At 35.9% G+C, this 13,615-nt stretch overlaps 1 protein-coding gene across 1 annotated transcript in view; it reads right to left on the bottom strand.

Annotated features, from left to right (window-relative positions):
• LOC150097850 (tyrosine-protein phosphatase 10D-like) overlaps nucleotides 1-13,615 on the bottom strand; it is a 501,687-nt gene that overhangs the window by 138,393 nt on the left and 349,679 nt on the right. Inside the window, exon 20 of the mRNA XM_090406609.1 lies at nucleotides 4,893-5,110. Coding sequence (XP_090262735.1) covers nucleotides 4,893-5,110 — 218 coding nt within the window. The remainder of the gene's footprint in view (nucleotides 1-4,892; nucleotides 5,111-13,615) is intronic.

The raw sequence follows: 13,615 nt of genomic DNA, 5'->3' as shown, positions 1-13,615 counted from the left end.
TCAATGCTAAATGGTGATTACTTCCAATTTCAAATCCTTTCTATACTCTGGTGTCTTGTACCAGGGAGAAAACATTACTATCAACAATAACATAGTCAATGGGACTTTTCTTATTCCTTGGATCTTCTCTCTGTGTGAATTTGTGCATACTTTTATGTTGAAACATGGTGTAGGATAACTGGTCCATGTCCTCAGCAGAAATCCAACAAGTATTTGCCATTATTATTAGTTTTGCTCTTTTCTCCAAATTTTCCCAATATATTTTTGTATGTCTGATAATCATTTCCTACTCTGTTATTTAGATCAGCAACAAGGACCAACATTTCCTTTTTCATTGTTTCAGTTGCTTTCTCTAAATCCTCAAAAACTTCCTCCACTTCTACCTTATTAGAACCTTCTGTTGGACTATAGGCACAATAAGTCTCGTTGTCCAGTTCTCCATTCTGAAGCACATCACTCTACTTGATACTGCTTGCCATTCAAGAAGATTAGCCTCGTATTTTGTGTTCAATACTATAGCTACACCTACTTTTCCCTGATTGTTACTGCCTGAATATAACATTCTGTATTTATTGCTTCGAAAGATCTCACCAGTTTTTGTCTTTTTTGTTTCAGTCACCCCTGATATGTCGATCTTATCCAATTCCTTAGCCGGTTCCATATCTTTGCCATTCAGGCTTCTTATGTTGATAGTAACGATCTTGACTCTGGTGAGGTTGAGTTCGGGCGTGTTTCAGGATTTGTTCCAGTAGCTGACTTTTCACTGTTTGCCCTGGTTCCCTGGTGAAAATAACTGGAGCCTTGTTAACCAGGCAATGCCTCAGCCAGCATGAAATTCTATCATGTTGTGCCATCATAATAAGAATACAATTTGTCAGCCAAATTCCAAATTGCCAGCTCATCCTTCAATATCCAGGTAGATACCTAACAGGTTGAACCATGAGAAGTTGAGGATTGGACATTAGGTCAGAAGCCCTGGTCAGTTATCCACATTCCTTTAAAGGCTATGTGGAAGTCTCCTCTCAGTTATACAGCTTTGGCTTTTAAGTATCCGAATATTAATTATAATAATTTTAATTAATACTTTTCTATATTTCGGCAACATTACATTGTGATAATGAGGGATTAAAAAAAAAAAATGATATCTGCAGGCAGGCACTAACACCGGGCAAATAAGGCTGAAAAAAGGCAAAAAGTCAGGCTAGATTGAGTCGTCTTGGCTATTGGGCTGAAGATCTGAGGATGAGTGCATCCCAAATTTGGGTCAGTCTCATGCATCCAAATTTGTTGAGGTTTGGAAAGTTTTTCAGGGCTAAGGCAGATTTGAGGAATTGTCTCTCATATTTGTATTTGCTGCAATGTAATAGAGTGGCTTTCTTACAGCTCACCCTATGGTGGGTGTCCAAAGCATGGTCAGGAAGTCCTGAGTGGCTGTAATGGTGGAACCGGATGTAGTCCTTGAGTTCAGAATTCTGACATTGGCTGTAGTAGGACAGTTTACAACTGCAAGGGATCTGGTAGGTCTAGGGAATGTGACTGGTCTTTGGTGGAGTGGACAAGGGATGCCAATTTTTTATGTCGCCTGTAAGTGGTCGTATTTCCTTAGGATTTTTATCAATTTTTCAGATGTGCCCTGGAAATGGTGATAGAGCTTGAGTAATCTCTGCTCTGAAGTGGAGGGGAGGAGAGAGGGTTTGCAGTTACAGGGTTTTAATAATTTTGGGATTTTTTGGTGATTGTAGTCATTGGCTAAGAAAGTGTTGAGAATATGGTCAGGTTCAGTAGTTACGGAATTGCTATCAGAACCGATTAATTTTGCCCTGTTGTAGAGGTTTTTATAATCCCATATTTTGGGATGTAATTATTGGTAAATGTATCTATCTATATGTGTGGGTTTTCTGTAAATGGAGAATGCCAAGGATCAGGCTGGCATGCAATCAGAGTATGTAGGAATGGGAGACAGTTGTTTTCTAAACAAAAATAGGGAGATATATCTTCACTTATGAAGTGAAACTGTTTTGCCCTCTTTCCACTCCTTTGGCAATCCAAGAGTCATGTTTAAAAGGCACATCACAACTGACCTCCCTGAAACCTTTCCTCAAAACACATGGTGATATAATTTCATTTCCTACAACCTTATTAACATCAAGTTTACTCAATTCCACCAACTACCTCCTGCTCACTGATCAACAGTCCCCCCTTGTACTCTTTCCACTGCACTCAGTATGATGTCATTTTCACAAAGATGAAACACCTTTATGAATTACTAGTTTACTACTTCAATTATATCTCCTGCAGTGGTTATCATTTTCTCTAACCAATACCATCCTTCTATAATCAATCTTTCTTCTGCAGTTCGCATGCCAAAAGAACTTCCTGTTTTTTTTTTTTTTTGCCTAATTAGCTAACAGCTGTTCATACTGCACTTTTGCAACCCTCACCCAGTTCATTCAACCTGTATGCCTGCCCTTTGTACTCCTCATTGCAGCTGATTACTATCACTCATCTTATTCTGCCTTCATAATGCTTTTTTCTTCTACACTGCATACCTAACCTCTTTATTCATCTATTTTTAACACCTACTTTATTTAACTTCCTGACCCTTGGAATACATTCAGAAACTGCCTCTGTTAAGTAGTTTTTGAGTAGGATCCATGCAGCATTGATCTCCTTTCCCTCCAATTCCTCATTCCATTATACAAATGCAAGCTGTCTTCTGAGATTTGCATAATCACCAGCTATACAGTTTAACATAGCCTTTTCTTGCAAAAGTCACCGTATGGATGGTCACTACCAGGATGATCACTCTCACCAACTGGGCTAAGATTTGGTACCACATTTGTAACAACATACTCTATTGAGATGATCGAATTCTTATTAACACCTACTTTATTTAACTTCCTGACCCTTGGAATACATTCAGAAACTGCCTCTGTTAAGTAGTTTTTGAGTAGGATCCATGCAGCATTGATCTCCTTTCCCTCCAATTCCTCATTCCATTATACAAATGCAAGCTGTCTTCTGAGATTTGCATAATCACCAGCTATACAGTTTAACATAGCCTTTTCTTGCAAAAGTCACCGTATGGATGGTCACTACCAAGATGATCACTCTCACCAACTGGGCTAAGATTTGGTACCACATTTGTAACAACATACTCTATTGAGATGATCGAATTCTTATTGCCCTTACCAGGTCTATAAACGACATCCGACTAAATATTTCGTCCTATTCTTCCCTACCTCAATACTACATGCAATTACAAAACTACTTCCACTATTTTCCCCATAGCATTTCCACCATGAATGGGTATGACTTTACTGTAATTGTTAATAGCACTGCTCCCCTCTTTTGTGCTGCCTGTTTTCAAAAAGAAACATCATACCCTTCCATCTCTATTCCTGCCAAGATGCAGTGTTTATCCAATCATATCTCAGTTACCCCAACAATTTTTGAGTGAGAGCTCGGTCAATGCAACAATTTGGTATTCCTTAATTAGGATATTTCTGTCATTCATAACCAAACATAACAGATCATTTCTGGTTCTATAACAAGTCCCACTGATACCACTTCTCAAGTAACTTCTCCAAACCTGCTCTAGTCCAGTCCTATCACTCCATCTCATATCTTCTGCAGATCAGACACTTCTCACACAGTGTCTTCCTGTTTGCCCCAACTCACTCCATTTCCCTGTCTGCCTTGTGTTCCTGTTCTCTTATTTGTTTCACTCACATTACTCACCACTAAATTCAAGCACTCCTTCAATCTCTTGTATCCTACTTTCTTGCTCTTATACTTCCATATCACCTCATACTTCCATTTGATGCAATCATTACTCCCCCTTCTAGCAATGTCTCCAGTCAACTACACCAAAATCATTTAAATGCTGGTTCTCACTCTTATACAGTTCCATCAGTCCCTTAAGATCAATCCACACATTTAAAAACTGCACTGCATTCTCCTCACATACTATTCATGATTATTTTTGCCATCTCAACTCATCACTGTCATACCTTGGCAACACACCGATCACTCTTCCTACCACATCACTGTTTAACATTTAATTTCCTCGATATCCTATTGAACATTCTCCCCATTCCCCACCTAATCATTCATTCCTACTACCACTGCCAAGTCTTTTGCTCCTTTATTACTCATATACATTGCCTCAATCATTCTGGTCATTCTATTTCCAGGAAAAGAAACCTTGTGCACCTTCTCATTCACTATACACCACTAATAACTGAATCTTTACACAGTGCCATGCTCAAGTCATTCATGATCTCTTTCATATGGCCATCTTTCATTCCATTCTTCCTTACTCTTTTAAGCATAACTACTATTCTACCCTTTTTACTCCACATATGCTTCATCTCTTACATCATCTTCACTAACTCTGCTTTCATGTTTTGAATAATTTTCTTGATGTCATCTACATTCTAATATCAATCTATATACTAACCTCACTTTGACTGCCATTTTGTATACAATCAATGAACAAAGAAAGATGCAAAAATTAATCATTATACAATCCAAAATTCAACCGAACACCATTACCAATCTCAGCTATCACACATCAAAATATAATTAAAAACTATCAATTTTTATCATGCAATAAATAAATAAAAATTTAGCTCATCTTGTTGTGGCCTTTAGACCTGCTATCTCAGATTCTTACATTTCATCTGAACTCTTTGATATCAGAAACTTTTTATGGCAGAATAGTATCAGGAAGAAGGAAGTTATAAGTAGGATTCCCCAGGGTTCAGTACATAATCATATAATGAACAGGTCTAAAGCATTTTTGCCAGTGAAGTTATGTAAAGGTTTTTTTGTTTGTTAAAATAAAATTTTGATTGTTTTGATATTATAGAAACAGCAAGATCATTTACCTGATATGGTGGCCAATATGAAAATTCCTGAACTTCACTCCAAGATGGCAATTTAAGATGATTAATTTCAACAGTGATATCTTCTGCAACTATAAAAGTGTAAGCTATAATAGAACCATGACTAGAAGAAAAAAAGTTCTTATGAAAAAGAACTTGAATACTGTCAGATGTATGACTCACTTCAGTTGGAAAAATTGTTTCCTCTGGGACAGGAGGACCTGCAACAAGAACATTTTAAAAAATGATAAAACAAAATAAATTGGGAGAATGTTAATAAGCAACAATCAGGCCCGGCTCGAGGCAGGGGCAGAATGGGCGAATGCCGCAGGAAGAAAAGTAACAGGGCGGAAAACTTAAGAAGAGTTTATCTTACAATTTTACTGGAGGCAAAAAAAAAAAAAAAAAAAATTAAATTAAATTCGATATATCATATATTTCAAAAATATTAAATTTATATATACATATTTATAAAGATAATTATATTTTATTCTAATTATATATGCTCCAAATAATTATTTTTATTTTGATAAACCCCAGGAAAGAAACATTTAGATCCAATTTCATTGAGAAAATTTGATTCTCTTATAAATAGAATATTTTTATTTAAGAAACAAATTTAATCAGAAATTTTTATTTAGTAATTCAATATTTTAATATAAAAATTTTATATACTAATAAATAATATAAATATGAAACCAAAGGGCAGAAAAAAAAATCTTGCACACACTCAAAAATTTGCTCGGGCCAGCACTGCCAACAATACTAATACTTATATGGATTTTAGCATTGTTCTAATGATAATGAGACATGCTTTTCAATATTCAAGGCTTAAAATATTGATGTAACATCCAAAACTTTTTTTTCAAGCTATACAAAGCAAGACTAAGAATATGAAAACTACTTAATATAAAATTCTACAAGTCACAATGGAATTGTTTATTGATGATTTAATGCATAACCATTCAATCATATACTTCAACATACTTTTGGCAACTTCACAAGAGTAACAGTTTTAATGATATATTACTTCTAAGAAGTTACCATGCTTCAGGGTTCAGTGTTATTTGTTATTACAACAAAAATGATGGAACTGAAAAAAGGATTAAATGCAGCTGCAATGTGAATGAAAGTTAATTAAATAACTAGATTTAAAAGTACAAATACTTAATAACTCGACAAGAAATGATTAAATATGGAGGTATAAGAGTTTCGAATTCTAGATGTTTGAGGAGTAGAGCTCTCATAGTTTCCATCTATAAAAAAAAGAATAAAGCTAAATGTGAGTATTACAGAAGCATTTCTCTACTAAGTGATCCAGGTAAGATTTATGAAAGCATACTTGAAAAGAGGTCAAGAAAATTGGGGAAGGGAAACTTGGAAAAAAAACAAGCTGAATTAAGGCCAAGTTGAGGTTGTCAGGATCAGATTTTCACTTTATGACAAATTTGCAAAATCTTGGGAATATAATAAGGATTTGTATCTACAAAACTTAAATAAGTTTTGTAGATCTGTTCTTTCAGTGTTGCACGGTGATTCATTTGAGAAATTATGGACTTTACAAATGTGTTAGAATAACTCTTTTAATTTCCCGACGTTTCGATTTTCATATTAAGATCATCATCTGGAGAATATACAAATATACAGGACAAGCTGAGTTACATTACATACAGTAAGCTAGAGAAACAATGATTTGATCACAGGTTATTCTACTGGCATGACCTCTAGTGAAAAAAAAATTTTTAATTATTTAGAAAATACATCAAGCTAAATTCTATTTAGGATAACATGAATAAACATTCTTTCTTATAAACAGTTTTCTTTTAACAATGATGTCCTATTTTTAGCATTACAATTGTTATTTTTAGAGGAACCTGTGGCATAGTATAATTATTAAAGGAACACATAAGACCACAGTAATAACTTTTTAATTAATAAGGTAGAGAGATTTCATACTAAAACCAATAGTACATCTTCAGTGTCACACAAACGGTTATAGGAATGGAATACAAGTAACGAACATTCAGTGGATCACCTATTAAAATACAATAGTTGCCGCGTACTAGGAAATGATAGAAAATAATAATTAACTAATATTTAAGATAATTGGTTTTTTATTGATTACATATTCTCGTAGACAGGCTTATACGTTGGCTATGCATTTCTAAATCACTTAGGGAATTGAACAACGTAGATCCGAATATATAAATTAAATTATACTTTAATAAATATCTCCGATATTTCGGCAACGTCACGTTGCCATTTTCAAAAGGAACTTACAAAAAAAGGTACGTGCATGCAGGTACTACAAGACAGTAACTGAGAATGAAGATATTAAGCTATCGTTCTCCTGACATAATGGTCAGCTTTGATGTCTCCTCCTTATTCACAAATGTCCCACTCTAGGAAACTTTAGAGCTAATCCAGGCTAAATTTTCTCCCGATATCTCAGCCCTATTTCAGTTCACAATGAACTCAGGCTATTTCGTTTGGCAGGGAAAATTCTACAAACAAATAGAGGGGACAGCCATGGGTTCACCACTCTCCCCACCCTTGGCCAATTTCTTTATGGAGACCTTTGAAGAAAAAGCCTTAGCCTCTGCCCCACAAAAACCAACCATATGGCTCCGCTACGTTGATGATGTGTTCGCTATTTGTCCACATGGCTCTGAAACACTCCTCTCCTTCCTTACACACTTAAACAACCAACACTACAGAATCAAGTTCACCCTGGAAAAAGAGGAAAACAACAGCCTCCCTTTCCTAGACACACTACTCACCCACCAGCCTGATGGAACCTTGGTTTTCTCAGTTTATAGAAAACCCACCCATACAGGCAGATACATTCACCAACAATCCCCCCCCCCCACACCTTTCACAACAATATGGAGTGGTGAAAACACTATACAACAGGGCTAAACTAATCTGTTCTAACGACAAGGCCCTAAACACTGAACTAAATCACATCCTCAATACTTTCTCAGCCAATGGCTACCCCCCCCCCCCAAAAAAAATCCAAAAAATATTGAAACCTACGAACCACAGCCCCCCCCCCCCATCCACAACAAAGATTACTCTAAATCCATCGCCATTCCCTACATCCGAGGCACCTCGGAAAAAATTACCAAAATTTTAAAAACACATGACCTCACCTCCTGTTACAGGCCTTACAGAAAATTGGCATCCCTTATCCGCTCCACCAAAGACCAACCACTTCCCCTAGACCTACCTGATGTATACCAGGTCCCTTGCAGTTGTAAACTGTCATACTTTGGCCAAACAGGCAGGACAGCGAATATCAGAATTTCTGAACACAAGGACTTACATCCGGTTTCACAAGTACAGCCATTCTGGTCTTGCAGACCATGCTCTGGATACATGCCACAGAATACGGTGGAAGAAAGCTACAGTAACACACCGCAGCAAATACAAATTCGAAAGACTATTTATGGAATCAGCCTCAGCCCTAAGAAACTTCCCAAACCTCAACAAATTTGGTTGTATGCAACTGCCCCAAATTTGGGAGGCATACATCAGCAGACCTTCAGCCCAACGGCCAAGAACACCTACTTAGCCCACTAGAGGGCACCATCAGAACTTCTAAGAGAACGATAACTTCATGTCTTCATTCTCAGTTACTGTGTTGTAGTGCACGTACCTTTTTTGTAAGTTCCTTTTGAAAATGGCAATGTGACATTGCCGAAATATCGGAGATATTTATTAAAGTATAATTTAATTTATATTCGGATCTATTGTTCAATTCCCTAAGTGATTTAGAAATATTGATTACATAAAATAAAAGTCTCCCAGATCTTCGAGAGACAGAGAGACAATCATTTCGATTTAAATTCGGTCGGTGTAAAATAGCTTCACAACTTTCTTTAAAAAGGTGTTCCTATTTGAACCTGACCTGCATCTATGGAGGAGAATAGCTTTATCCCACTGGATATTATGAGTAGTGTTAATACTGTGTTGTGCTAGACCAGACTTCTGAGGTTTGTTGTATTCAATATGATTATTATTATGTGACACCTCGAGGGAGTCCAAAGACTCATTGAGGGAGAGTGTGCCAACAGCATCGAATGACTACTAACTACTAACCATGCTCAAACTTGCTTAAGCTATTAGTAGCAGAGGCTCTACCAATCAACCAACCATAATATTGATGCTTTTTAATTCAATTTTCCACAGAACGGCCAGTTTGATCAAAATAAGAAACATCGCATTCACATGGTATTTGGTAAACACCAACCAAAGATAGATATGACAGTTTATCTTTTGTAGAAGGCAATAAGGAGGAAATTTTGTTGACAGGAAAATACGTCAGAATCAATTGATACTTTTTCAAAATTCTACCTATAGGTTCTGAGATTCCTGGAATGTAAGGGATTGGAACTCTGTGAACTGTTAATTTTAAGAAACCTTAGGTATTGGAACATAAGATTCAATTGTCTATTGAATTTCATCATCATCATCATCAAATTCCTGACATGTACCCTCAAGGGGTGTACAGGATATGATAGTACTACATGAAAAATTTACATCATTACTAACTTCCAATCTACAGTTTCCCTCCAAATCAGTCTATTACTTGTCAAGACTCCAATATTATCATTATCAGATCTTATATTTCTATCGTCTAAGGCACATTGTACCGTATCAATCCACCTATATCTTCGTCTTCCTCTGAGTCATTTTCCTGCCAACCTGGCAGAGAACACTTGTTTTGCTAATCTTTCCTCGCCCATTCTATTTAATTGACCATACCACCTGAGATTAGCTCTGCTATCGCATTCCTGGATGCTGACGATGTCAAGTTTTTTCCTAATATCCTTGTTTTTAATATGATATTGCCATTGATGCCATCTGTTCTCACCTCTAATCTTTCTCAGGAATCTCATATCTGCGGTCTCTAGTCTTTGGTCAAGTGTTTACTTCTGACCCAGCTCTCAGATCCATAAGTTAAAACTGGTTTGAACACTGTCTTGTATACAGCTAATTTAGTGTTCTGACTAATTTCTTTCTTATTCCATATGAATTTATTCAATTGACTGCCTACCATATCAGCTTTTTGATTCTGTTGTCTATTTCCATATTTAATTCTGTTGTCTATTTCCATATTTAATTTACCATCTTCAGTAAAAATCGTGCCTAAGTAGCTGAAATGTTTTATTTGTTCCACAGGTTCCCCATTCACAATACAGTTGACATTTTCAACAATTCTACCTATTTTCATTGTCTTTGTCTTTTTAATGCTAACCTTCATACCATATCTATTACAACAGTTATTCAATTTAGTCAGGGAATCTTGCAAACGTGTAGCAGATTTATTGAGAAGTATAACATCTTCCGCATAAAGCAAAGAGCTGACATTAACATCTCCAATTCTGATATCATGTTTAATACCACTTTCCTTCATAATGTGATCCTGGACTTCCTTCAATTCTAACTGCTGACTTACAACTCAAATACAGACTAAGTATTGCTTGATATAATGCCCCATTGACACAATATAACTGTAGCGTATTGAATAGCTTCTCTCTTGGCACCTTGTCATATGCCTTTTCCAGATCGACAAAACATAAATACAGATCTTTGTTATATTCCCATGATTTCTCAACAATCTGTCGTAAAGTGAAGATCTGATCCTGACAGCCTCTATTTGTGCTGAATCCAGCTTGTCCTTCACCAAACTTTTCTTCCACAGTTCTTCTCAACCGTTTCTCAAGTATACTGCATAGATCTTTCCAGGAAAACTCAGTAGGGAAATACCTTTGTAATTCTCAAATTCAGTTTTATTTCCCTTTTTATATATGAGTACTGCTACACCCTGATACCTTCACTATGTGGAATTTTCAGTTATCATGGTGTAACATGAAGAGAAAAGAAAATAAAACCTCTGTATACAGAGGTTTTATTTTATTTTCTCTTAGAGCTAATACATAAATCACTTAAAGAAAGAAAAATATTCTTGTATCCAAGTAAATATATATAACAAAAAGTGTTTGTTGAACTAAATAATAAAAGAAGGAATATATTACAGTTGTGATATAAAAAAAAAAAAAATTAGCTAAGTAAGACAGAAAGGATTATTCATAAGAAATTGTATGTGAGGGGGCTAGAGATTAAAATATTAAGTAAATTCTTAATAAAATTTGGAAGGGGGATTAATTTAGAGGTTAGCAAAAGAAAAACAATAGACTATCGCTCAGGGTCAATTTCTGGATTGAGACATCATCACGTCCTCGCTGACCTCAGGATGTTTGGCAGAAAAACACCACCCTAATTGGTCAGTGAAGTCGAATCCAGTAAGGGGTGGAGAAAAGAAATTAAAGAAGGTGCTGGTAGGAGTCAAGGTACAAAAGGGTTAGACCCCCCCCCCCCCCCCCCAAGAGGAAGGCTTTTTCCTGGGAATAGTTTCTTCATGAGCTCTTTCGTATAGGTTTCACATGGTTTTCCTGAGTGGCGAGATTGGAGTTAATCTCCGTCATCACAACAAGGAAACAAAAGTGAGCGGAATTTTGATTCCGCATTTCCTATGGCAAGAAACGAGGAATGCCACTTAGCTAAAGGAAAGAAGGTATTATCTATGTGTTTCATCATCCAGTGACAACTATGAAAAAAAGGAAATCTGAAAAGAAGTCGGTGTCCATGTGATGAGTTTCACAGCCATTGTATAGATGATTCAAAGTGTGTCCTTAATTCAAGAACGAAAAGTTAAGATCGCGTAAGCACAGTTTAATGCCAAAAGAACTTGGAGTAACAGATTATAAGAGAGATCATACCAGGATAGAATAATCGGAAAAAGGTAGAGGCCAATATAGAAAACTCGAGAGAAAAAGGTACTGTAAAAAAATCTCGTGTTAACTGAAAATCGTCTGTAATTGTAATCATTATTCTATTACTGAACTGTTGAAGAGACTAAGGAAAATTATACTAGGACTTTAGTACATGACTGACTATAATGAGAGTATGCTTGTTAATATTAATATCATATAAGTAATTATGTGTCCTGAGAATTATGCATGTGTATTGTAACTTATAGGAAAATTTTAAATGTCAAAGTTATGTGTTAACACAGTGAAAGAATAATTTAATTTACATAGTTTTAGATAGTTAAATAGAGTGAGATGATCACATATGTCCATGTACCATGGCATATAGCGCATTCAGACTAATATAGGGTTAACTAAAGTGTATTAGATCTGGGATTATACATATGATTGTATGTGTTGAATTTGTTATGGCTGTATGATCACAATACCTATATAGGATCATATCATAGCCAAATTACTTGTGATAAGTTAATGTTATTTTGTAAATGTTTTCTTAGTATTGAATAGAATTATATTAGAAATTGAATTGTACCATACTAATGAGTTTAATAAATCTTTGTTCTTTGATAAAACAGTTGTCTGAAATTGCTGCCCAATGCACCACTTGAAAAACGTACGAACCTAATCATGTGGGAAATTAATGTGTTAAAAAAACGAGATAGTGTCACGACTGCAATATTGTGTCACATTCAGACATATTTTAGTAATTGCGCCTTGTTTTTGTATTTAATATCTCAAACTAAATGTCCCAAAAGGCGCAGTATAATATAAATATTAGGGACATTAAGGGGAGAAATAGCTTAAATATTTGTATTTTGGGGTGATATCTCGTGCATAGACAATAGTTGAACATAGATAAGCAGAATTTCACTAGATAGAATAATAATCATAATTTGGGACACAACAGTACTATTAGAGCTCTACTCCAATCATCGAAAATTCATCCCTCCGTCCAGGCTTTCTGAACTATGCAGTGCAGCCACTGTAAGACTTTTATACCACCATACTTCAGCATTTCTGGTCGAATATCATCTACTCCTGCAGCCTTTCCACATTTCAAGCCTTTGATGGCTTTTTCTACTTCAAGTATGGATATGTATTCCTGACTGTATGCCTGTTGTGTTTTTTACCACTGTGCTATCACTGCTTGTTTCATTTAGCAATTTTTCGAAGTAATTACTCCATACTTCAAGGATATTTTTTCCCCCTGTTTTCATGTCACCTTTATCATCTCTAACTCCTTTTACAGCACTCTTTCCCCCATTTAATTCCTCTATATGCAGATGATGCAAAGTTGGGATGAACCATAAAGAGTAGTGAAGATGTTGTGGCCTTGCAAGAAGACTTGAATAAATTGAGTGATTGGGCAAGCAAATGGGGATGTGAGTTCAATGTTGCAAAATGTAAGGTTTTAAAATTTGGAAAACAAAGATGGGATGCAGAATTTATTGCTTGGTGAGAATATATTGTTGGAAGTAAAGGAAATAAGAGATCTGGGGGTGATAGTGGATAAGGATCTAAAATTTAGGGGACACATTGCCAAAATTGTGAAGACAACACAAAGACTTCTAGGAATGATGCGGAGGACAATGACGTGTAGAAGTAGGGAGCTTCTTGTTCCATTGTATAAGGCTTTGATTAGGCCATACATGGACTATTGTGCCCAGATTTGGTCACCTGGTTTTCAGAAGGATGAAGAGATGTTGGAAAGGGTCCAAAGGCGACTGACTAAGGTAGTTTCTGACCTCTGGAATGTCGAGTATGAGGAAAGATTGAAAAGATGTAATTTGCAGAGTCTAGTGGAGAGAAGGAAGAGGGGAGATATGATAGAGACCTACAAGTTGGTAAGGGGTTGTTATAGGATCAATGGTGGAGAAGTTCTACAGAGAA

This window comes from Typopeltis vanoorti, chromosome 16, assembly GCF_054136105.1.
Source record: "Typopeltis vanoorti isolate ZY-2024b chromosome 16, IOZ_Tvanoo_1.0, whole genome shotgun sequence".
Lineage (NCBI taxonomy): Eukaryota > Metazoa > Arthropoda > Arachnida > Uropygi > Thelyphonidae > Typopeltis > Typopeltis vanoorti.
This window is presented reverse-complemented; position numbering and strand designations above follow the sequence as displayed.